Here is a 26,489-nt window from a genome sequence, read left to right on the forward strand (position 1 = left end):
TAAAGCTTTAGATTACACACGCAATTATACAATAATAGTATATACTATATATAATATAATTGTATAATTGCGTGTGTAATCTAAAGCTTACAACAACGATGCCAAATTAACTGACATTTCATGATTTATGACAATTAATATCTCTAATTAATGAATCAGGGAACGATAACTTAGATAAATTATTAAAAATATCGAGAAAATATAAAAACTTTCATATAATATTCTATAGAACCATGCAAATTACGTACGAACATGTTTGTAAAGGTTATTTTTTTTTAGATATTTTTAGACTCAACGGTGATAGTTTAGCAAAAAAAATATATAATTAAAACAAGACAAATATAATTCAGTAAAAGACACATCGAAATAAATTTTATAAATAATAATAAAAAGATAATAACTAAAAGAAAGAAGAAGAAGAAGAAGAACGCGAGCCTTATCTGGCGCTAAAGTTGACGGAAGCCGTTTGTTGACAAACCTCGGTGCCTCATCTACTTGTGCATTATTTTTAAACCAACGCACCATTTATATATAACTTTTTGTATATAAGAAAACTTTGTAAGTGTTCTGACGCTTTAAATTAACAAGTTTGTTAAGTGTAATAAGAGAGGAACCGTTTAAATCGTATCGTAAACTTGTTGGCTTATAGGCCTATGATAGTTCGATTCGTCTGCTTAGATAAGCTAAAGTTAATTATTATTTTACGACTAAATTTAGTATTTTAACTGATTTAATTGAAATCAGTGGCCATTTTGATAAAGGTTTAGGTAAGATTTGTTTGTAGGAATGTCATAAATACGTAAGATTAGCGTACTGCAAGATATCGCCTGTTGAGACATGTATTGTATAGGCCTACTTATTTTAGGCCTATGGGAAGGTCAGTTGGTCATCGTAACATCTGCAGGTGCTATTTTCAGGTTATTTATGTTATTTTGATATAGAAATTAGGTCTAAATTAGTTTGAATTGCACAAGTAATTAGGCCTGTGTAGCTCAAAGACGAGGCAAGTAGGCCTAGGCAGGGCTTGCCCTCATTTAGGCCTACCCAATTTGGAGCTGTCTTTCCTAGAGTTTAAATAGCCTATCCTGTCAGTTTTAGTTTTCCAAAAAAAAAAACCATCATAGAGATGGCCGTTTGTCTGTCCGTCCACACTTTTTGGTCAATGTCCAGAACAACTCCGCGGTGAGATATAAGAAAATAGGTCACACTATAATTTTCACAATATAAAATAATAAAACTTTGTCTCTGAACACTTTTTGAGGAGATTCACCATATCCGAGATATTAATGATTATCTAATCGGCATCCTCGAAAATTTTCTAAGTTGTTTGTTTACATCCAGTAGCCCTTCGGCAGGATATCTAATATTTTTTTACTTGCTATCATATATTTTTGTCATGATTCATACAAATTTAGGCCGGAGATATTTGCCGATGAATTTGTGCCTTGTTGTTATCAAGCTGTCTTTCTGCCATGTCAGTTTTTCTGCTGAAATAGCCTAAAAATGCCTAATCGTCTTTTGTTTTAGTTATTCCATGCTGAAACCCGATTGAAAATATCCAATCATTTTGAGATGGCCTACAAAAGTTTGTCTTCCACGGTCCACACAATGGAACTTTGTGAATACCTTTCTTCAACATTTAGTACTACCATCTATTTAAGGTAAGTGAAGTGGTTAACAAAAAACTTGCAGTTTCGAGGAATTTCAAAACTACTATGTTGGTCATCCAACCCCTGTGGCAGTCATCAAACATACCAAATTGCAGCCCAATCATTTAAAATGCCTCAGTAGTTTTGAGTTTTATTTCTAAATCTAACCATTTGGTTCAGATTAGTTGAAAGTACGCTATTTAAGCTAGTCAAAATAATTTTATATCGGAAATGTGAATTTGGCAAATTTACAATATCTTACTGGAGTTAGTTCGAAAATGAGGTTTTATACCAATGTTTCCACCAGGATTTTCATTTTTGACTTATAAGGTTAGAAAATACCTGTTTAGCTAATATGGCAAAATTGTGGGTGTTTCCATAAGAAGTGGTCTAAAACGCTTTAAATATGAAAAATATTACATTTTACTTTTAATTTTGGTACTTTATGCCTTCTGGACATTCCACTTTTTCTCTCCACCCTCGAGTCTCAAAAACTACCGAGGCTAGATCTGTTGGTCAGTTTTCCAGTCATCAAACATACCAAATTGCAGCCTTGCCTTAGATTTTATTTTAAAAATAAGTTAGTCATAATTTAGTCATAATTGTGCTTCTGGCAACGATTTAGAAACCAGGGCTTTGAAGTTTCATGGGCGTGGCTCTAAGAAATACTGAGACCACCAAATTTACTTGTTTACTGTATGTACAGAAAACGACCACTTTTTTTACTTGTTTAAATTAGCGAAAAAAACGACCTATTTGTATTTCCGTGTCCATGCGTTGAATTATTACTTTACACTGAATAATTTTGCAGACCAGTATCATAGTCAAGTATCAGATGGGAAGTTTAGAAGCTAAATAATCATAGGTATTGATAATCGCAGGATACTTACTAACCTATTCTAGGGTGCCATTTCTTACCAACTGAGTATGATCTGTATTAATAATCATGAATAAAAAGAGTAATGAAATTTTGTTCATTGGTCAGTCGACCCTCAAATATATATCATTTGTATAATTTTGTAAAGTTATTTATAGTAGTTTCTGAAGATGGACATTATAGTATTAGGTATGGTTTTAATAAGCACGTTTTAAGTTGTATTATAATCTAAATGATTTCTTTTCACCCTGAGCATCGTCGATAATGGTTACGAGGGCGGACTTGGCAGATTTTTGGTCAGCTCATTTCAGAATGGAGGGCCAGCGTAAGACCCTGTCCAGCCACGAAGATTCCCAGGTACGGGCCATAAGGATGGTGTGCCACACTCTTTTCCTGCTTGTCAGCGGTGAGTGGAATTCTTTAGATTATTTATACAAGTTTTACTGAGTATATTTCTTTGTACACAAATGCAATCCATACAGTTGAGAATTGCCTTGCTGCTATCATGGTTTCTGGGTTGATGGCTTACGTTCCAAATTTCTGAGATGATTTCACAGTTCAAGTGTTGTTGAATCATCTTTTCATGACCTTCATCCAGTGTGTTGTGAATCATCTGTGTTCTAGTGTCTGGTGTCTGAATATTATCTGTTTTAAGCATATTGCTAAGGACAGACCAGCCTTTGGATGAATAGTCCCAATTCGCTGTCCATGTTCTATTTGGTAACTACTTTAAAACTGCACCCATTTTCAGTGATGAAAACATTAAAGGTGATCTTATGTGAGACATCTTTTCTCAGTTTGTAATTTGAAAATTCACTGCCCAGAGCCAGTTTCATTTCATTGCTTTATAAAATTATGACAAGGCTAGTGCCCTTTATTATTCACTTTAGTCCAGCTTTTTTCTTTGGAGTTAGCATGTGCTATTTTTTTATGAGGCTTTGCTTTAGTAAACTTTGGGTTATTTGTCTCATTAGATCAAATATGACATTTTAATTTTTATTTTTAATATGCTTCAAAATGAGTAAGAATGTGTTTTATACTTACGGGGAAACTCCTGTTCACAGTGCATTGTTCTAATATTTTGAATGCTGCTGGCTTTCTCATTACTACAGCAGTGTTTATATATTATGGCATTGCATTATAAACCGAGGTTCCTTTTCCAGATATAAAGAAAGAACGAGATGAAGCCATTGAGTTTGCATCCAAACAAAAAGAGATCAGAGTCTGTCAGAGTTGCAAAAAGCAGGTGTTCAAGGATAATCTAGACGATGCTGTTATTGATGAAGAAAAAACTACGTCATCAGAATCTCTTGATGAGTCACAAGAAACTGTAATGCTCGACGTAAAGAAGGAAGTGGAAAGTCAAGATTCACCAAGAAAACAGGAAAGTTCTTTATCTTCAGGAGAAACGGTTCCCAGTAAACCTGTTCCAAAGGCTCAGAAGAAACGAGACCCAAACTACAGGTGCTTGTCAAAGTCGTCCCCTAGAAGGTTGAAGAAGAAACTAAAGGTGGAAACAGATGTGGGAGATGATATACTGGTACCTGAAACTTTATCTTTGGATGAGCATGAATTGCATGTTAACGTAGGGGTGAGAAAAGCATTGGCCACTCAGACTGTTTTTGTGCCGGAAACAGCAGTGTATGGAAACACTGATTTCTTTGAATCACAGACCATTTTCAGTCAGGACATTGATCATATCAGGAGCAGTAATGAATCAAGTGAATGTAAAAGTCCTGAAAAAAGTTTGTTTAATGAAAGTGAGCTAAAGACACAGCTGAGTCCTGTTCTTGGGAAACAAGGTAACACAACCCCAAAAGCTTCTAGGAAGCCCCTAAACATCAGCAAGCCAACACCACCAAATTTTGACAGCCCTCCTAAGGAACCTCTGCAGCAAGTAGATGCCAATATTCCCAAAGAGGTAAAAACTTCACAGATTTGCTCTACACTTCAAATTAATACGGAAGATTTGAAGTCGGAAAATTTAGTTTGTCAGGCTGCTTCCACCCCCAGATACTCCCCTTTGAAATTCACTCATAGCCTTTCCCCTCCGTTAAGCGACGTCAGCTTTACGTCGCCTTCGTTGTTACCCAGCATGAAAGACAAAGGAAATAACATGGTGCTTCCACTGCCCTCCCCTAGTTTCAAAACTCCAGATAAGGTCAAGCCAGCGGGAAGTACAAGGTCAATCAAAAGATTGTTATCAGCTGTACCTGACGGTAAAGCTAAGGAAAACTCACGCACTTTAAGAAGACACCAGACGGACAGTACCACAAATAAAGGGAGATTATATGAAATTAATGTAGAACCACCAGATCCTAATAAAAAAAAGAAGTACAAACAAGCTAGAATATTTGAGATGTCTCTCGTGCCCAAGACTGATGTTGTGAAGTTGTCAGGTAGGTTATTCCGTGTATTAATTTTTCTTTTTTCAGATTTAGTCTATGAGTCCATTGAGAGTCTCTTGGAGTATAGAATGAATTGTCCATTTGGTTACCATTCTACCTGTTTAGGAGGTTAGGCAATGGACACAACTCCATGTTCAGTGATCTTGAACCCCTGATGATATATCAAGTGCATTTTTCTGTGTCCAAAATAAAGGTATTTGCTGCCTGGTTTTGCAGTTTTAATTTTTTTAAAACTTTTACTTGTTCGTATGTAGTTAATGAGCCACAAGTCCCGTAAATTAGTAAAAAAAAATTAAGGTGTCCTACTACCCATGCAGTATAGAAACAATTTCTTAGAAGCAAAAGCTAATTATTTCATACAAACCTGTCATACCGAGTTGTTATTCAATTATGTGGGGCTTTCAGAATTCTCAGTTAATAATATGTTGTGGGAATGTCAAGCCCATTTCTCTTTGACCCTTGTAGGAGGTGTCCCAAAAATGTCTTTTGATGATGAGCTAAAGGCAGCCTGTGAGGCTTCATTGAAGACCAAGGAACGGGAAGATTTATTGAGACAGGAGAGGGAGTTCCAGTCTGATGCTTCCCCTGAAAAAGCTAAGAATGATGTGAAGGAGGTAGGTTTTGGTCAGTTTGTTTGCGTGTTATGTATTCTCCTCGGGACCTAAGTTTTTGCTTAACAATATGTAGGAAGTTTTACATTAGTCAAATTGACTTTGAAATCTGCACCCCCTTCATGTAGGTTTTTGATTTTGTGGTTTAACAGTTTATGCAGTTTTGGGATGCTCTTTTTATAGGTTAATCCAATCAACTTTGAACCCCCTTTACTCAAGTTTTGTTTTGAAGTTGTTCCACAATCTGTATGGAGTCTTTGGTTGATCCTTTAAAAAATTATTCAGAAGAAATATGAACTCCTATGCATTTTGGTATTAGTTCTGATTGGTTTTTACAGGAAATATATGGAGTGTGTGTAATTGTTAAATTTCACAATCATTAATTTTTTGTTTTGGGGAATAGTTCTATGCAGGTGTTACTAACAAGTCACCATGAATAATTAATACAAAATATTGTGTACATATGCAACACTAAATCTTGCTGAATGATAATTTTACCTTCCTGTCCTTTCAGAAGAAACCTAAATTGAAATCACCAAAAAAATTATCACTCAAGCTGAAAGAATCAGGCCATAGTTCACCTGTCAAAGGCCTTAAGAAGTCACCTAAGAAGAGCCCTTTGAAACGGCTGAGACAGAAGTCCCAGTAAATTGAGTCCCTTAAAGAAAGGAAGGGAAGGAGAGCAAGAAGCAAGCAAGGGTAAGGAAGTGGTTGGATTGGATGACCTTCTGGATCAGGTAAATGAAAGTCCAGCACAGGATAATATGAATAGCAAGGTAAAGGCACCGTCCCCTAAGAAAAAACTCATGAAAGCCTTTAGTGAACACATAACATCAAAAGAAGCAGCAACATCAGACCCTAACAAGAATGCCAAGCGGAGTAGAGCGTACTCGACAGATGAATCCCCAAAGAGTGCGAAGAGGAAAAAGCCCTCACGAGTGTTCCTCGACAGGTAATTAGGAGCCTTGACCTTAATTATATGTTTTTATTCTGTTTTTAGTACATTTAATCTGCATTCTCTGCCTCAAGACTAGTTCTGACATTTACAGTATTCACTTAGATATAAATACTTTTGGTAATACTAGTAAGAGCTTAGAAGTTTCATTTTTGTGAAAGTATTGAGTAATGAGGACTGCGTAGTGTACTTATTCTTTGTTTCAGCTTTGATGTGCCCCCTAATCAAGACATTGAACCTGGTTATGCATACCAGGGACCGGTCGTACGAAAGAAGGTAGAACGGAGGCAGCTTGAAGGTTGGAGTTGCCGGGAATGTAAAAACTTCTATGAAGATGAAGATCTGGATCCAGTTAAGAAAAAGGTACGGTATGGTTTCCATAATGATCTATATATGTTGGGGAGGGTTTTTGCAACTGGGTCGTCTTTGATAGTTTAGTATTTTCTTCTTTGACAGCTTAGTACTGTATGTTGAATTTCTACGTACAGTATGTGAAAAGCAAATTTTTTTCTCAGGTCATCTCTTCCATATTCTTGTGAGTGCATGCTTTTATCTTATATATTGTTTATATATACTAACTTTCCAAGTACTGTACTGGAATAATAGTGATTGTTTTTTATTTCCTCTCCACAGATGCTAATGAACAAGTGTTCTCGACATCGTAGTAAACACAATCCAGTCACAAACACTCCAGAAGGATTTTGGAACCCAGAATGGGTAGACAAGACTCAGTCGTAAATTTAACCATGGATGATAATATGGCAGTTTACCAGAGTTAAGGACTTGTGGAGGGGTACCACCTGCTTGGCACATGGTAGACAGTGCAGTGCCAAAGGTACTGAATAGCAGCCTCTCAGCCCGAGGTGCATTGCTGCCTTCTACCTGTTACTCTTTATTCATTCCCTTAGGTCTTTTCCCATATGATGGTCCTGGTCCTACCTTTATAACTTGCTCCAATTTTCAGTTCGCATTTGATAATGAGTCTTTCTTACAAGCCATAAGAAACTCGGAAGATGTGATATGACAGTTTCATTAAACTCCTTTATGATATTTAAGATTAAAAAACCAGTTAAGGGCTAATGAATAAATGAAAATATTCTTTTGTAATGTCTGTTTTAATTTTTATAAAGTTTATTAGAATATGAGAACAGTATATACTTTAGATAAGGACTTAATGTACAAAATGTTAATGTTGGATTATAGTGTTGTTGTAGAAAATAAGGACGCTAATGTACAAAGCATAAATGAGTGGTAAAAGATATTTTTAATATTTTAATCGTAAGAATACAGTGGATGAGTGAAAGAACTTTCAGAGATTTTTGTTTGATTACTTTTGGTGCTGAGATGATATAAACAGGGTGTTATTGCAAGTGTGTTTTATAACTTCCTGTTAGTTGGTGCTGCTGTCAAAGTAGCAGTTAAAGTTTCATGCTGCAGAGTTCCAGATCTGGAGCCAGATTTTACTACCTAGATTTATTTGTGCATTGTATCAACTGTTATCAAGAATGCACAGTCGCAGTTGTGTTTTCAGCTTGGATGTAAATAACTGGTGGTAAGTACTCGCTCAACCACTGTTGTAGGCATCATGTCCACCCACTGCTGCTTACAGTAGACTCCCAAGGCCTGAGCAGGTTTTGAGCATCAGTTTTTGGTTTGCGGTTGTTAGTTCCATGGCGGTGGCCTCACAGTCATGGTGATGTATTTGCCATTGGTGTTTGGCTTGTTATTGGTAGTTGCTTGTCCAGTGCTCGACATCTTGGCCAAAGTCCGGGCATTGGAACCAAGAAGGTCATTCAAAGCTCTTTAAGTGATGAAGAGATGATTGGTTAGCAGTTTTGTTCTCGGGTTCAGAACAAATTTTGCTCAACACGATGGCCAGCCATTCCATTTCATCTTGGTAATTCAGCATAAACTCTGAACAGTCTCACGTCTTTTAAGGAGGGTGACAAGATGACAGGTTTAGGCAAGGTTCTTTTGCCTGTAGCTTTCGTTTCCATTGTAGAGCTCTCTACATTATTATTTTTCTTTTATGTGTAAATATTCAACTGTAACGAGGCAATTTTTGTATATTGTAATTTGAAAAATGTTTTTGTTGATGTTTGGTGTGTAAGATTTTTGTCAGAAAACTCCCTGTAATGGTTTTAAATGACATGACATTTGTAATAGGTTTGATAAATGTACAAGTTGTGGGTGTGATTTAATCATTTGTTTACGACAAACCTGTCAATCATGTAGTGCCCATATTGTGGTCTGTGATGACCCTCAGTCTTTCTTCATGATTTAGATTATGATAAAGAACTTTTAATAAATGAATTAAACTTTAAGGATTGAGATTTTATATCATCTCTGACTAGTCAATATTTTACATAGTTAGATCAGTTCTGTAAATATTAGATATCTTGCTGTGTGTATGAGAGGTCTGTGACCTCAGTTTTATAAATTTGTTCATAAAGAACTGATTCTTGTTTATTTAATTACCACTTTCGTTTAGTTGGTGTAGTTGCGAACACATTTATATCTGTATTTGACTCTTTAGATGATTTCTATGATGTATTTACGTCTATGCACTACTTTGCATAGAATTATCGTCATCATCTGATACTAGCCATAAGACACAAATGTGTTCCATTACTGTTCCTGCATTGTAAATGTTCATTTGCTATCCACTCTGTACAGTGTATAAAAATCAGGACAGAAGTTTTGTGACTGTGATGGTGAAGTTGGTTCAATTAAGTCCTCAAGCCATGACTGTCATAAGTTCAGGTCCATATGTTTTGTAAGATTCATAGACTGCCCATTTTACTCGTGATCCAAATAATGCATTATAATATACTATTGTATTTTTCTAATCTTGTATTTGCAGATCATCTCCTGTCCTTATAATTGTTTTATAATTTTGCTTTGTTTCATTGTATCTTATGTAAAAGATATTTTTGTCAGTTTTCCACAAAATTATCTGGATGTTTTCAGTTCACACCTTTGATGTCTAGGTTATTTAATTTTCATGTTTTGTTCACAAATTTCTCCTTTTTCTGCCAGGAGTTGTCATAGACTTAATTATTGTCATATTTGGAATCATACCTAGGAACTTCATGTCTGAGATTACAGTACTAGCAACCATTCAGCCATTGTGGTAAGATGGTGACAGCAAGGTACAGGATACTGACAAGGAAATTAAGAGGCAGCTGTTTAGATAAACCTCTCGTGTCTTCCTCTCAATCCAGCAATTTTGTTAAGGTTAGTTCCAAATTTTCTAATTGCAGTACAATCTGGTTTTGCAAGCCGAGTTGAGAACCTGAGTGTGACAGATTTAGTACTTTTGTTATAAAATAGGAAACGCACAAGCAAGTCCAAGCTTAATAACTTAATAGTACTGGCTACTTTTATTAGGCAAAATGTATATACTAGCTTCAGTTAAGTTTCTTCTCAGTTTTGGCCTTCAGCAAGAGCTATAACATTTAAACTATAATCACTCTTATGTATGTACTGTATTATCATAGGTATCTCACAAAGGCTTGTTAGTTCTTGCCCTGTGATGTCATTTAGAGGTTGCTTGACCTTAGCAACCAGGTTTTGATAGTTTACTTTAGGGGCCTTGCTCATGATTGCAGTTTCATTGTATTAGCTTATAGCAGGCCTTGACCATTCCCTCAACCTGGGTGTGCCGGAATGCAACCCAGTCATACACACACTGCAGGTTAAACAGTATTAAATTTGATAAAATAAAATGGAGAAAAGGCTCAAATTAAAAGCACATTCGTATTTTTGTTTTTAATTACATATTCATACAAAAAAATCTATGAATAATACAATATTTACAGCCAAGATATTTTCCAGGCCAGTGTTTCTGCTGGTTCAACTCTGTGTACTCTTAATAAGAGAGTACGATTAGTAGCAGAAATGAAAATAATGAAGTTTTATGTACAAAGTTCAACATACAAAAGTATAAAAAAGCTAACTTTGCACTGCTTATATTTAGGAAGAAATTTCCTGTTATAGCATTTCTAATGAATACTTCTAGGTTACAATTTAATGCGTATTACTCAGTAATGGAGATCCAATCTTCAGTTCTTACAATTTACATCTTGTACATCCAAGAATGACAAGGAAAAAACAAACGACTAGTAGTTCATGAAGGGTTTTGAGTCTGCATAGATATCCAGGACTCGAGTAAGAAATAAGTCACGTATGTAATAAGCAAAAAAAGGTAAAAAAAAAAAAAAAAAAAAGTTAACAACATCAAAGACTGTAAACAATAGTTAATACTGAAGAAATCCCTATCATATACCATTGCACACAGTACTTGACGAAGTTAAAGCACTGAGAATAAAGAAATAAAAACAATGATTCATACCAAGAATTCTTCACTAAATATGCATCATAGTGAGAGCTGATACCAACCACTGCAGTCCCTGAATATAGCAGTTTGAAAAGAAGAGACTTACCTACTGAACTTGGCTCCCTTATTATTATCTCTTTAGGGAGGGAACTTTCAGAGCAGACAAGGAGCTGATCTTCTGTGGCCACAGAGTAAAAAATGTACAGGTAAAATAACAGTTTGAAGAAAAGAGAATGAAGTTTTAACGGAGTACTTAGCACAAGACCAACATACTTCTGGTCATCCTTATTTAAGTAAAATAAAATTAAATAACCTGTTCTACACATTATAAATCTGCCAACCTAAGTAAAACGTGTGGACACACAAGACCTCGACTCCTGCTATCATAGTATTACACTCTCTCAGGTACTTGAGTTTGCCTGGTCTCAGTTATTTAAATTATCACAGGACTCAGACAATGTTTTCTGTTGTGAGACTGACCTTGTTTGGATACCTGTCCCATAACAACGAAGCTTTCATCAGCTGAGGCTTGCCATAATGACATGTCGCACCCTTTTTTTTGTTTTAATTATTATTAAACCTCACTAGAAGGACAATACCTGCCTCCTGCTTACAACCTATGGTTATTATTATCACAATTTATATACATCAACTTCAAAGTGAAGGTACAGACAATATGGAATACTAGGTCACAATTTGCACTATGAGGAAGTAACTAATTAATTTATAAAAGGACATTAAATACTTTTCTATTAGAAGAAAAAAATTAGAAATGCAATATTAGAAAGTGAACTAACAAAGCACCGTCCAGGTAGGAGCATTCCTCCAATTGACACAGCTATTTTTACCAATTCTCATGAAATGTACTATACATAGAGGCCGGGCTAGAATCAGAACACTGCCCGATGACACACATTCAAAATAAGAAAATATCTGACTTTGCAATCGTTCATGTACATAAAATAAATGAAAAATATGCGCATCAGGTCAGCCACCTTTTCCAATCCCCTCCCCAAACACACAAGTACTCTCCACTCACAATAAGTATACACAAACATCAAATATATACTGATCACCGACTCAAATGTACAATGATTATCCATCCTTACTCTCTCTCTTGGCCTTGTGTTCAGACACAAATTCTACTTAATCGCATCACTCAGCATCACACAAATATTTGTCACATTTTTTTCTTTTTTTGGTATTTTTTATCGTTTTTGCTTTTTTTGGATGAAAGAAAAGTAATTCAAAAAATTACTGAACATGAACATTAAAAATGAAGAGATTGTTTTGGAGAAACAAACTATGATAATTTCCCATTGGTGAGGACCAGTCTATTTAGTGTATGATGCTGCTGATGGGGTGAAGAAATTGTTGGAGTGTAGACGTAGTTTGCGCGAACAGTAGCAGACCTGAGGGGTGTTATGCCTGGTAGTTTGCGTACCACCAGACCACGGGGGGACGAACTTGTAATTGAAGAGGGCTCCTCTTCAACTTTTATTTCATTACCAAGGTCATCAACAACGGAGCCATTTGTCTGAAATAAACCATTAAGATAAAAATTATTCTTGCAAGGAAGAGCAATATCATGTCTAAATTTAAGTAGTTCAACCAAAAATGGACATAATTTGCATAACAATCTAGTAGTTTGCCTTCCAAAGAGGCCAGTCACGGCAGAAGAACTGAAGCTGCATGTGTGTGTGTGATCTTGTATGAAGAATGATGAAAATAGGCTTTCTAATTCCCCTAACTGGCAGTTACATGGTAGTGTTACACAATAGAGGAATAAAATTTCAGCTAATGACTATAGGCCTAAACAAAATTTTACTCTCAGAAATAGGCCAGGTGCATGTCATGAAGCCTACTGAGCTGTCACTGTATTTATGGAAAAATAACAACTGCCTGTGGAACATAATATTTAAAATGATCAGCATATTGCCTCAACTATTCACTTCTTTACAATGAACATAAAAACAATCTTACGTTTCAATGGAAACTAATAAGATTCAAAATAATCAGCATAAGTCAATTTGGTATTACTGAGTCTTAAAAGCCAGGGACTGTGCATTTTTAGGATTTGATACCTGAATAAATATCTGTTACTCTCACATGCAACTCTTGTCATCTACTATATAATTATATACTAGTGCCATCTGTTGGAAGATGATAAAACATGAATACAAAAAAATAAATAAAGCCCACATGATGGCTTATTACAAAGACAAGTTCACCTGATACGTTGGAAATAACCTTTTTTGCTCAGTTAACAGCATGGTTAGATTCCCAGGACCAGGGCATTAGCATTACAGTTTTAAAAATTTAGGTTGGCCTGAGACTCAATTTCAGATCACCATTCCAAATTTCAATCGTCATTTACAAACTTTACAATCTTTTAGCAGTTTTAAGCAATAAAGGTTTCTTTCTTTCATGTCATGCAAAAATAATTTTTTTTTTTAGGAGAGTTACTAGAATAAACCTTTCAGAATTCTCTTGCCCAATGACAATTACAGCTTAGTTAGTGCTGCTTATTGAAAACACACCAGACTGCTGATATTTATCTTTAGTTTTATCAAATATTTACCCTAATTTGTGTAATAGTACAATTAAGGGAGAGCTGTATTATGTTTAATTTTTACACCATAGAAAAAGTCACAAAATTAGTATACTGATCAAGAACACAGTTGCATTTACTGTACATATTTTTTACTTGTCAGGAGTCCACATTTTGACAGCTTCAGTTCCCAAATGGCTTTTTATTTTCCATTCCATGTGTTTAAATTTACTTTAAATGATTACTCAGCTTTCTTTCAAATGTTCCAGGATAAAGACCCCAAACTCCTTATCATTAGTGTATTGTACAATTTGATAACCAAATTTAATCACCGCTTTTGTGACAAAGGTCTCCCTGGAGGTGTCTCTTAACCTTTAAGAAATTTTCTTTGAATTTTGAAAACTTTTTTTCTGGATGATGAAATTGTGTATTCATAGCAATTTGAGGGGACGTTTCATGAAAAAAATTATGTCCTAATCATTATTCCACAAACAATGCAGGGTAAAATTCTGCAATTCATGCTGCAATTAAAATACTGTAACTATGTCTAATAGACATCTGCAGTGCTTCAGCCTCCCCAGCACCATTACTGTATTTCATTCCCTTTCAAGTTTTCATCAAAACCCTTTGCTGTAGTTTGTTCTTATTTAGATGTATAACTTTAACTTTACCTTACTCCATGTTTGCCTCATGACTGCAAAGCAGATTCACTGGGTAAACCTCATTTCTCAAGAAATGTGACTAGCCTCATTAAACCTTATAATAATCACAGTTTACGAGCTAACCATCAATTTTCATGCAATGCTTTCTGGGTAAACTCGTTAAATGGAAGAGCATCTAAACAGTTCATAACAGAAAAGGTTCAGTTTCCTTATGGAAACATTACTGAACCACTCATGACCTGTGATGCTAAAACAGGTAAGTGGGAAGATATCTTAATCACAGATGAAGTTAAAAATCAATGTTGGCAGAAGGATATTGCAAGGTACCCAAGGGACCACCTTATGTGTACAGGGTAGGGCACATGGTTACCCCCAAAAAAGTAAGCAGCATCATAGACTAATGTGATATAATTTGTCAGTATGAAATAAATATTCTTTGGTAGGGCAAAAGAATGCTCACAATTAATATTGCCATAATGGCTGTATTTAATCTGATAGTACTACATAACCAATGGATTAAAAAAATAATAATATAAAATTTTATACAATTAAAATACTTCATCTGTACATTGCAATTAAAATACTTCATCTGTACATTTCTACAACAGTAAAATCACAAATGTCTCATAAAATAATTTTAATCTTTTTAAGTACTAAAAATTTGGGCACAACAGCTCAGTTTTCCGTTTCATCACTATTGCTTCCTTGCATTCATCATCATGACCTGAAGACCACCAAAGAATAAATTACGTGGAGACGCAAGTTAAACTTCAGACTACTTTAGATGTGTTAGCAGTTAGCAAAGCAGTCTTGTCAATCACGAGCAAAGTCCACTATACAGTACAGAACTTTTAAGTAAATAACTGCAATATTAAATTTTACCGACCTGTAAGTTGATTTCAGTCATTGTGGAGTCTGGCAAGATTAATTCAGTTTCGTCCGATGAGGTTACTTGGCTTCGCTTGATAGACTGAGTGGTGAATGCTGGCCGTATGTTGGCTTGACTTTGGGTTGTGTGCGTTAAATTAGATGGTAACGAGGTGCGGACATTTTGTACAGTGTGTCTGACATGGTTCACTGAAGTTTGAACTCTCTGGTTGGGAACAACTGTAGATGTCAATGAGTTTACCTGTGAAGGACATTTATCAAACATTAATTCATACTGTCTACCAAGTATATTTAATTGTACAGTGCATAATATTTTCACCCAACACTGCAATTCCTTTCTCCTTACAGTTAAACATATTAATTGTTATACATCTTGATTAATAGCTCATGACTGAACCAAGCATAAAAAAACTTCGTGTAATAATAGGAAAATGTTTTTACCAAGATAATATTATATATGCTGAACTTGTCAAGTCTTGGTGTATAATAGTGCACTTAAAAATGTATGGCAGTTAAACAAGAAATCTGTTGCTTGGTAAATGAACAATATAAACTACACAGGAAATGTATATTTTACAGAGTTTTGAGAAGTTACATCTCTCCTCTTCAGTGCAGAAAATATCAGTATTTAGTTCATTCCAAGTTGTGAAATGTCTTCAGATTTATTTTAGAAAATTAAAAAAGTAAGGCTTTCCATTCTTTACAGCAGAATTTCAAGACCTATGAATGCAGACAGAAGACACAAATGGCTTGAGAACATCTTTCACATCAAACCCTTTAAAGGGAATCTGGTAAAAGCAACGACAATGATTTCCTCTAATTGTGTATGTGTAAGTCTGGTGTGAATTAGTAAAAGCTTTCCAGACAATAAAAAGAGTTAGTAAAAGACATGCTACCTCATGTATCATTACATTCCCTCTACAACTATTTATAACACAATAAGTTAAAGTATTTCATATACTATACATACTCTACTGCCAACACTGTATGTGACATATCTGAAAGCAATAAAAATGTTCTTTCCTGACTTAAAAGTTCACATAATTTACATTATTTCCCTTCACAAAGGTAAACAATTTAATTTGTATTTATAGCAACCACGTGAAGATGCCTCTTCAGTAGAGAAGTGTACAGATCCTCACTCACCTTCACTGACCCTACTGTTGAGCTTGAGGAAGCATCAACTGACAATGGATCAACCTCTTCATCTTCATCCTCATCTTCACTACAGGATGACACACCACAATTGCTGTACTCAAACTTAATTTCTCCTCCTTCCAAGGCATCTAAAACCTCTGCAAATATTGAGAAGGGAAATTTAAAATAAATGGTCAGACATCCTGCAACAAAATCACTGTTGCGAACTAAATACAGTAGAGGATAATTCCACAATAATTATACATTTTCCGTAGTGAAAGGAGAATAAGCATTTAAGTATACATATATACATACCTGGATACTGCATGGCATCTTTAATACCCTGAAGATCCTTTTTGCTCCACTTTTGAACTTCATCGTCCATCTTATGTGCCTTTGCAGGATTCAGGGCCCACAGGCATCCCTTCCGCTGGTTACTTCCCGCTACTGTGGACACAAATAAAAGTCTGTTAATGTTCTTGCTGGGTCTCATTATGGCAATACTCATTTGTTTAAAACCACTGACATCCTTGTGAGCATCTGGTCTGGTTAAACATACGAATAGCCACATGAAGAGTAATAGAAGGAAATTACAAAAGTAATGATAGAACAACCACTTACCAACAGGCTTTTCTATTTTCTCAAAGCACTTGTTAAGACTCAAGTTATGCCTCACTGAATTCTTCCAACCATTGGGTGCTGTTCTGAAGTACGGGAAGTGTTCACTGTAAAGAAAGTACACAGAATGTAAAATTGACTTCAGTTGATCAGTAATCTCAACTGACCTGTTAATGTTCAGTTTGGATTAGAATTTCTTATGAGTTAAATAATTTTTTTGTAAAACAACCCTCAGAATATATTAGTTTATTGGACTATAAACCTTATGCCAGCTTACTCAACTTTCTACTCTCGCTTTCAGTTTCAAATTTTTACTGGATTCTTGTTTCTACTAATAACTGCAAACAGCAGCCATTCCACCCTCCATGCATGACCCAGTTTCTTGTCCAACAACCAACCCCTTCGTCTGCTGTCCTTTCTCTAAATTCTTGTTTCATTCCATTTAAAAAGATTATAAGCAGCCACGGATATAATATACACCCTTGCCCCAGCTTCATTTTTATACCAAAGGTGTCACTCTCTACATATTCTAACACCTTGTTTCCATTATAAAAACTTTTACTGATAAGAATTTATCTTTACCACATATCCTCAACAATCTACATTACCCCAGAATTAATTCTGGGTCCATATATCCTATCGTACATACACCCTTTTCCCTTTACAGTCTGCCTTGTCTAAATCCACACTTCTCTCCCCCATCAATCTTAGTCTCATCCATCTTAAGTTTCTCAATCAAACTCCTACCACACAGCTTCCCAGGATGCTAAGTAATGTTATACCCCCTTGAATTCTGAGTCTAATCTATCACCTTTACCTTTTACATAAGAACAATTATCTCTTGAAAATTTCTTTGGAACATTTTCTCTCATCCATACATGCCTTGGACACCTTAGCCAGCAAGTCAGTTACAGTTTCATTACTGTAACCACAGTATCTTATTTGTAATCCATTCTGCACCCTCTTAATTTCCTTTTTTTATATCTTATGTCAGTTCCACAAGCATGTTTAGAGTTCATCTAACCCCTTTCAGTCATCTGATTAATTTCTGACTATCTTTTACATTCATCGGATCTTTAGAAAACTTACTCCACTGGCTCAAAGTTGCATTCACTTCAGACAGCATCTCAACAAATGCATCTTTTAATCTAAGGTCCATTTGTTCATTAACTTTTTCCCCTTTGACTTTTCCTAAAAGTACTGCTTTCTTTTACCCTATTAATAATTACTGTGCTGAATAAGCAGACAATGTTTCTGCGTATGTATTGCAGTAAAAACAAGTGTGATGACAGAAGCAAACTGAAAAAATAAATGAAAAATCTTCATAATTTTCAATATTCATTTATAACTACATGTTCCTGAGGACGTCAGGAAAGAAGCCATTACTTTAGAAGCAATTTTTGGTATAAAGAAAGATAAAGAAAAAGAGAAAATCAATATTGTGTTGTACAAAACAGCTAAACTGACAATAAGGATCAGACAGTATCCTAGGAGGGTACGTCTGAAGCAAGACTGCCGCCCAACAACTAAGTATGGTACGCTGAGTACACAGAAATTCGTTTACCTGGATACGTGATATTCCATCGGAAGGTGCAAATGTGTAATTTATACACCACCTGGTACAAGATGTTTTATTTATCAGGATACAGGTGCAGTATTTATATATTAATTCATCAGAGAAGGGTAACTTTAAGATTAACAAAGAATGGGAATTATATAACAAGATTAATGGACTCCCATTTATCAGAAAAAAAGTTCTTTTAGATTTATAAAGAATGGGAATCACACAACCAACGTGACCTAATATTCGGGATATTTAAAAATTAAGGAAAAAATTACGCAAACGGAAGTTTGTGAAGGGTTCTTCCTGAGGGTAACCCCTCCAAAATCCTATCTAATCTCCCGTCTGCTGGGCCCGTCGACGGAAATAGCCGGCAAGGTAGGATCATCGCCGAGGATTACTCTAATCCTGGAACACGCCGGCATTTCGAGACCAAATAATCGATATAATAAGAGGAGGAAACCATCCGATTTTAAAGCATTTTAAAAACAAAAAAAAAAAAAAAATGGCGCGAACCGTATTGTGTGTAGTACGAGAATGAAACCAAAACTCTAACCTTCAAACCAGGCATACACTTTTCTCTCTCTCTCTCTCTCTCTGTGTCTCTGTCTCTCCCAACCTCTCTGTCTCTCACTCTATCGCCCAGCTCTCTTTCCCTCTTATCACTCTCCCAGCAGCAGGCCAGACTAGTTACATAATTCCGCGTTGCTATGATCCGGCCGAAAAAGAAACGTGGCCGCTAACCTTCATGTTTCGAGAGCTATATATAGTTCTTCGTCATTATGGGTGTCCAGGAGAATGGCTCGTTTCCATCATGTTTTTTTATCTGCTACGATTATTTACAGGAAATCGATTGCGGGGCCTTGCAAAAAAAAAAGTGAAACGGCAAGGAAAATCGGCACAGAGAGAGAGAGAGAGAGAGAGAGAGAGAGAGAGAGAGAGAGAGAGAGAGAGAGAGAGAGAGAGAGAGTCTAGTCTGGGAGGCAGAAGTGCGTTTACCGCCGGTCGAGGCAGCAGAGACTGTGTGTGTTGGGGGACGGACGGAAACCAACATATACTGTACTGTTCTCTCTCTCTCTCTCTCTCTCTCTCTCTCCCCGTCCCCGAGCTCTGTGTATGTATGTGTGTGTTGAATGTTATATATCGATCCAACTTCCTTTCCCTGATCTGATCCTCACTAAGTTACCTATAGGCTCTCTCTCTCTCACTCTCTCTCTCTGCTTGCTTCCCACATCTCGACTGCCTGCCTGTCTTTAGGTGGATGCTAAAGTAAGATAAAAGCAAAATAATGTCTTTAACTTCTCTCTCTCTCTCCTTTCTTTCACCCCGCCCTTTCCCCATTTCGTTTCTAATTTGAGACGAGGGGGGACCTTGAAACCGGAGTTAGGCTGTGTGTGTGTTCGTGCGTTCGTCTGGAGGTATCCATCTCTACCTCTAAAGCACTGCACGTGTTATGTATATGTGTAATGTGTATTATTATAAATGCAGGCACGGTATCACGGTTAGGAGATGCATATGTAATACTGCAGTGACTGCTGCGCACTGTTCTCTTTCCAATAACACTCTCTCGACGACGTGACGTGTTTGTATCTACGCCATCTTGTGGCTATTTCAAACATTTCCTCGTGGTTTCCGAAGTCTTAGACCGATACGATTATACAGAAATAATTTCCATAGTAAAAGGTGGTCGACCAGAGTCTAGTGGAGGAAGAGAAGGGAGGTGGAGGAATATCCGAGCGGGTGGTGCAGGACTGGAGGAGAGAGAGGGAGAGGGAGTGGGTGAGGGAGGGAGGAAGGGTGAGCGAGTGAACGTCGAGAGGGACAAAATAATGGGGGAAGGGGGGGGAAGGAGGGTGCAGGGGAACACAGAACAGTCAGCAGAGGCAGCAGCAGTACAGGACAAACCGAGTGAGACTAGAGCGAGAGAGATAGAGAAACACGAGTCTCACACATAGCGCTCTCTCGCTCGCTTGCTCCCTATTTCGCGAGGGCCTTTTCGCAATGAGAAAGAAAATAAAGAGAGAGAGAGGGTGAGAGAGAGAAAAAAAAGGCGGTAATATGAAGGAGCGCACCGCCACCCTCTCTCTCTCTCTCTACGGAGGGAAAACTGAAATTAACATAAATCAACTTTAGACTTGAGGGAAAGGTGAGGGTCGGTCGGTGTCTCTGTCTCTATCTCTCTCTCGTCCCTTTCTCTCTTCTATCTCTCCGGAGGAGGGAAATATATAGAGGGAAGACTTGACTATCATCATCTCCCGCGCAGCAGACATACATGGGGTCTGTGATGGGGGAGGGGGAGGGGGGGGGGAAGTAGAGGTGTGGGTACAACAAGGGGACGAAAGAAACAGCAGCGACCACCATTCAAGGGCGGACGGAGGTATAACCGACCGACTTGGTAGACACAAAGAAAAAAAAAAACGAAATATTATCTACATTTCCTCCTTAATCAAAACCGGATAACTTCCTGCGACGAAAACAAATAGATAGAGATTATTTTCATACGAGAGACCAGTGCAAACGTCATTTACTGGATCGGGTAATCGTAAATGTACTTAAATGACAGTTTTGAATCGAGCTAGTACGAGGCTTTTGCGGGCCGGGCCTTGCGACAAGGTGAACTGGTAAGAAGAGTTCTCTCTCTCTCTCTCTCTCTCGTAAAGGTAGCAGCAGCCACCAGCCAGGTGCACATCGTAAACAAAGAAAACCACAGGCAATGTTACAGTACAGGAAAATAGAAAAAATTAAAAAAAGCAAAAAAGAACTTTGACAGATTTCGGAGGAAAATCGGGGAAAACTGTACGTCAGATGATAATAATAATAATAATAATAATAATAATAATAATAATAATAATAAAGTCAAGCTTGAACTTCAAAGTTCTGTTGAGGAAATTAAGCAAAAATTATACACATAAACAACACCAAAAAGTGGGGACAAATTGGGTGATATTAAGTACATGAAATAAACAAAAGCACAAACGACAGTAATAATAATAATACTAATAATAATGTCCTGTTAAATGGGATGGCTGCATCTTTTGAGTTCAATTTTCCTTATAATTCTTCTCTATTCTACGTTAATACTGTACAGTAACTGACCAAGGTTCATACTTTTATAGAATAAATTAGCATCGTACTGACAAGCAGTCTTTATTCTCTAAACAAAGATTTTAATTTCAAGACTCTTATAGAACCAACATACATCCATCAACACACAGGCTAATCCCAAGTACATGAAATGAAAAAAAAACTATACACCCGGAAATTGAATAACAAAAAAGATGAACATGAGTGACCAACGAAGGACCTTCTCCCAAAAACGGAGGTGGACACGTGGAAGAGAGAGAGAAAAAGAGGAAATGCCGATAGACAGACAGACAGGGCTCCTCTTGCTGTTTCCGAGAATGCTGACCCGAAGGCGTAGAGGTAAAAGGAAGAAGAGGAGGAGAATTAGGACACACGAGGAATTCTCTCACGTCCGTAAACCATTTTGAAAGTGGCTTTACAAGATTTAATGTGTTTGGCTTTGATTTCTCTTTGAGGGGACATAGACGTTTTTATGCGTGAATATATTTCGGTTGCGAGGAAATAAATATACTCGATTTCTCAAAGTATTCGGAGTGGAATTTCATTCATCATTTTTTAATATAGAAGGAAAATGAGAAATATTATCTCTTGACAACCTTGGCAACACAATCCTCGCCGTTGTGGGGACAGCCTTAATATAAAGAATGGTGTCAGATCATGCCTCATGGGCAATAGTATGTCCTTCTGACCACATTATGTCCGACAGACATCATCGACACGAGTGAAAGGGGTCGTTTCCTGATCACAAATCGAAGAACAGGAAGGAATAACTCTTAACTTTTACCTTTTTTTTAATATCCTGCATGTGACCAGACTACGTCCCTCAGGGGGGAAAATAAGAACTTCAAGGAAAGGAAAATTGGGGAAAAACGGAAACTAATAGAGAATTCCAAAGTTGGCAGGTAGATATTCCAGAATTTAGCAGCCGCGCGAGGCAGTAGAAGCAGTCTGTAAACCTATAACAAAATGTCTCTCTCTCTCTCTCTCCTTTGACCAATAATGCTCTTAGTCTGATATTACGAGCTTAACTTGATAACACTTCCTTGCGGAAACATAAGCTTAGCACATATTTCCTGCCACACACACACACACACACACACACAGAGAGAGAGAGAGAGAGAGAGAGAGAGAGAGAGAGAGAGAGAGAGAGAGAGAGAGAGAGGCAATTCTGATCCTCGTTTCAAAAGGTAGTACTATTGATCAATTAAGGCTCAAAATATGTTGACAAAGCAATCGATGAATCACAACGATCCCAACTGTTTGCAAAAAGAGAGAGAGAGAGAGAGAGAGAGATTGGGCGATTGAATGAGGAAACCTTTCTCGATCGATACTGCCTCCGGCGAAGAATTGAGAGATTTCCCCTTTCCTTTGGAAGAATAACAAGAGTGTCAACAAAGGGTGGAAATCAAGTAATAAGGGCTATTTATTAGTGCAAGGCTTTAGAGAGAGAAAGAGAGAGAGAGAGAGAGAAATTTGAAAATTTTTCAAGTTATCAACATTGACAAAATTGACTGTTTAGAGAGAGAGAGAGAGAGAGAGAGAGTGATTAATCTGAATATTTTTCAAGTTATCAACATTGACAAAACTGATTGTTTGGGGAGAGAGAGAGAGAGAGAGAGAGAGAGAGAGAGAGAGAGAGAGAGAGAGAGAGAGAGAGAGAGAGAGAGAGAGAGAGAGAGAATTTGAAAATTTTCAAGTTATCAACATTGACAAAACATTGTTTGGAGAGAGAGAGAGAGAGAGAGAGAGAGAGAGAGAGAGAGAGAGAGAGAGAGAGAGAGAGAGAGAGAGAGAGAGAATTTGAACATTTTTCAAGTTATCCACATTGACAAAACTGATTGTTTTGAGAGAGAGAGAGTATAATCTGGACATCATTTTGCAAGTTATTAACACTGACATAACTGATTAATCAGAGGAAATTTTCCGATTGACAAACATTCGATCACCAGTTGATTGAAGTTTCGATCGTGACAGATACTGAAAGGGGGAGAGGGAGGGGGTGAGGGACTATAAAGGAGAAGGGGGGCGAGGGGGAGAATATAAAGCCTTATGGTAGGGCAGCTGGCTGGTCTCTGAGCAGCTGGCTTCCAAAAAGGGGGAGGGGGGTGTTAACCACATGGCCAGTGCTCTCAGCTGTTCGATAAAGTGATCAGCTGTGAGAGAGAGAGAGAGAGAGAGAGAGAAACATATCCTGACCTTCAAAGCACAGGAGGAGAGATACCCACCATCATTTGGGTTTTTGAAAACCAATAAATGAATATGAAAAATACCCACCACTGTTTCGATTTTTGAAAACCAATAAATGAATATAAAAAATACCCACCACTGTTTGGTTTTTTGAAAACCAAAAATGAACATAAGAAATACCTACCACTTTTTCGATTTGTGAAAACCAAAAATGAATAATAAAAAGATACCCACTGATTAGTTTTTTTTTGAAAACCAAAAATTAATGATACAAAAAGACACCCACCGATTCGATTTTTGAAAACCAAAAATGAATAAAAAGATACCCGTCGCTTCGATTTGTAAAAACCAAAAATAAAATTAAGAGATACCCACTGATTCGATTTTTGAAAACCAATAATGAATAATAAAAAAAAATCAAGTTTTGCACAAAGCTACCCACCCATTGACATCAATGAACTGGACACCCTTGAGCTCTGAATCAATATTATTGGGGAAAGGTGGGGGGGGGGGTTATTTGGGGTGGGATAAAAAGGTGAGGGGGGAGGTTGCCTTTTGTCAAAATGGGGCGTGGGAGGATACATCCCCATTGGAGTATGAAATTTGGATGTGGTACTAATACTAGTAGTCGTAGTGGTAGTAGTAATGGGAAAACCCACCACCATCATTCAGGGTCGTGGCAGATAGTGGTAGTAACTATGGGAACACCCACCAACGTTCAGGGTTGTGGTAGATAGTGGTAGTAGTTATGGGAACACCCACCACCATTCAGGGTTGTGGTAGACAGTGGTAGTAACTATGAAAAACCCATCACCACCATTCAGGGTTGTGATAGATAGTGGTAGTAACTATGGGAACACCCACCACCACTCAGGGTTGTGGTAGATGGTGGTAGTAGTTATGGGAACACCCACCACCACTAATCAGGGTTGTGGTAGATGGTGGTAGTAGTTATGGGAACACCCACCACCACTATTCAGGGTTGTGGTAGATACTGGCAGTAACTAAAGGAACACCCACCACCATTCAGGGTTGTGGTAGATACTGGTAGTAACTAAAGGAACACCCACCACCATTCAGGGTTGTAGAGTAGTGACACAGGGGCACATCCCCAACCTGCAGGTGATGGCACAGACACAGGAACCACAGGGTATGTACATACCCATCCACGTGCCCCTAAAAGGGAGGCTGCTGACGGCGGGGGTCCCGTGTGGGCCAGAGTTTCAGGTTAGGTGGCCCACTTTTTCACTGGCCCTTCTTTTCCTACCATTTTTATTTTAACTTTTTTTTTTCTGTTCACCACATAATGGTTTCGACCTAAATTTACTAGATTCTATTAACTTTCCTCTTACAATCGACAATGTGCTAAAGATCTCTAAGGAAAAAAGCACTAAAATAAATTACTGTAACGAAGGTAATCAAAAATGTAATTAACTTCCTACCATTTTTTTTTACTTTTTTTCAGTTTCACCACTGAATGGTTATGGCCTAAAATTAATGACCTCAACTCGGATTTCCTCTTGCAATTTAGAATGTACTAAAGACCTCTATGTAGGAAAGTGCTAGACTAAATTACTGTAACGAAGATATTCATATAATATAAAAAAAAAACTATAAAGACCAACAGTTAAAAGAAAAACATTCAATACAAACAACTCACTCACGAAATATGTTTTAGTCTCTCAACACCTGGCAATATTAGGCAACAAATCTGATTCCTGCATTACCAACTACGTCATATTCTCCAACAACACAAAATACGCGATAGAAAGATGACGAAAACATTGAGAGTAAATCACAGGTCTGACAAACAATGTAATTTTACCTACTGCTATTAGCTTGCATACCATTTTACATTTATGTGAATCGTGTGATATTTTAGAAGGATCGTGGAAGAGAGAGAGAGAGAGAGAGAGAGAGAGAGAGAGAGAGAGAGAGAGAGAGAGAGAGAGAGAGAGAGAGAATAATGTAGTAAATAAAAATCATACATATATATAATGAAAAAAAATTGTTTTTATTAAAGTAAAGATATTTGAGTTACCAAAACAATTAAAAAATTAAAAATTCTGATGAAAACATGCTCACAAGAATTTGTAGCTGAATAAAAGGAAAAATTCTAAGCATTTTATTTATCAACCTTATAGCTTAACGTTGCTGACAAATTTATTAACTTTTTGTCGTATTACGGTAAACGTTTTCTGTGTATGAAAAAATACCTAACTTTTTTAAAACTGCATTTACTAAAATCTTTCCCTTTAACAGGTAAATTAAAAATCACCAATCTAATGTATTTGCGGCAGTGCAGGCGATTACGCAGAAGTATAAACGTCAACATGATGAATTGTAAAACGCCATAAAGATATAGTTTTTACTTAATATATATATTTTCCTAATACTGGGAGCCACGACTTGAACATAAAACTTTACAGGGAAGAACTAAATATATTTCCTCTTCACTAAATAATAATAAATAATAATATTTTATTGAATCTGACTGCAGCTACAATGCTATTCAGTTTAAAAATTTAAACTGAATGGCATCGTAGCAGGAATCAGATTCAATATAGTATGTTAAAATGAAAGGTTACTACCGAAATAATAATAATAATAATAATAATAATAATAATAATAATAATAATAATATGACGATATACTACCTTTACAGTAGTAAAAATGCTATATACTGTATATTTTTTTAACTTTGTAACGAAGTTCCACAGCGTTATAATCTTGCCATGCCATTTTATTTAGTAAAAAATAATCACCAATACCCTTGCAAAATGTTGCAAAGATCCGAATAGCGCATTAAAATATCTCTGTTCACGGCACTAGAATATTTATGCAACTTTAGTCATTACGCGGCAGAGAGAGAGAGAGAGAGAGAGAGAGAGAGAGAGAGAGAGAGAGAGAGAGAGAGAGAGAGAGAGAGAGAGAGAGAGAGAGTCAGTCGCTTAAATTCAAC

At 36.8% G+C, this 26,489-nt stretch overlaps 2 protein-coding genes across 8 annotated transcripts in view; one reads left to right on the forward strand and one right to left on the reverse strand.

Moving 5' to 3' along the window:
• Positions 1–428: 428 nt before the first annotated feature.
• LOC136852931 (DNA endonuclease RBBP8-like) lies at positions 429–10,260 on the forward strand. Its single transcript, XM_067127916.1, is given in 8 exon segments — positions 429–558; positions 2,780–2,932; positions 3,690–4,925; positions 5,400–5,548; positions 6,060–6,192; positions 6,194–6,497; positions 6,707–6,863; positions 7,134–10,260. Coding segments are annotated over 7 exon segments (2,178 nt in total). The 5' UTR covers positions 429–558; positions 2,780–2,838; the 3' UTR covers positions 7,239–10,260.
• LOC136852930 (uncharacterized) overlaps positions 10,257–26,489 on the reverse strand; it is a 43,150-nt gene continuing 26,917 nt past the window's right edge. For all 7 annotated transcript variants that reach the window (XM_067127909.1, XM_067127913.1, XM_067127908.1 and 4 more), the window contains 5 exons: positions 16,699–16,802; positions 16,393–16,524; positions 16,087–16,235; positions 14,939–15,181; positions 10,257–12,376 (listed from right to left, as the gene is read on the reverse strand). In XM_067127909.1, coding sequence (XP_066984010.1) covers positions 12,143–12,376; positions 14,939–15,181; positions 16,087–16,235; positions 16,393–16,524; positions 16,699–16,802 — 862 coding nt within the window. In that variant the 3' untranslated portion in view covers positions 10,257–12,142. The remainder of the gene's footprint in view (positions 12,377–14,938; positions 15,182–16,086; positions 16,236–16,392; positions 16,525–16,698; positions 16,803–26,489) is intronic.

The sequence above is a fragment of the Macrobrachium rosenbergii genome, chromosome 26 (genome assembly GCF_040412425.1).
Source record: "Macrobrachium rosenbergii isolate ZJJX-2024 chromosome 26, ASM4041242v1, whole genome shotgun sequence".
Classification (NCBI taxonomy): Eukaryota; Metazoa; Arthropoda; class Malacostraca; order Decapoda; family Palaemonidae; genus Macrobrachium; species Macrobrachium rosenbergii.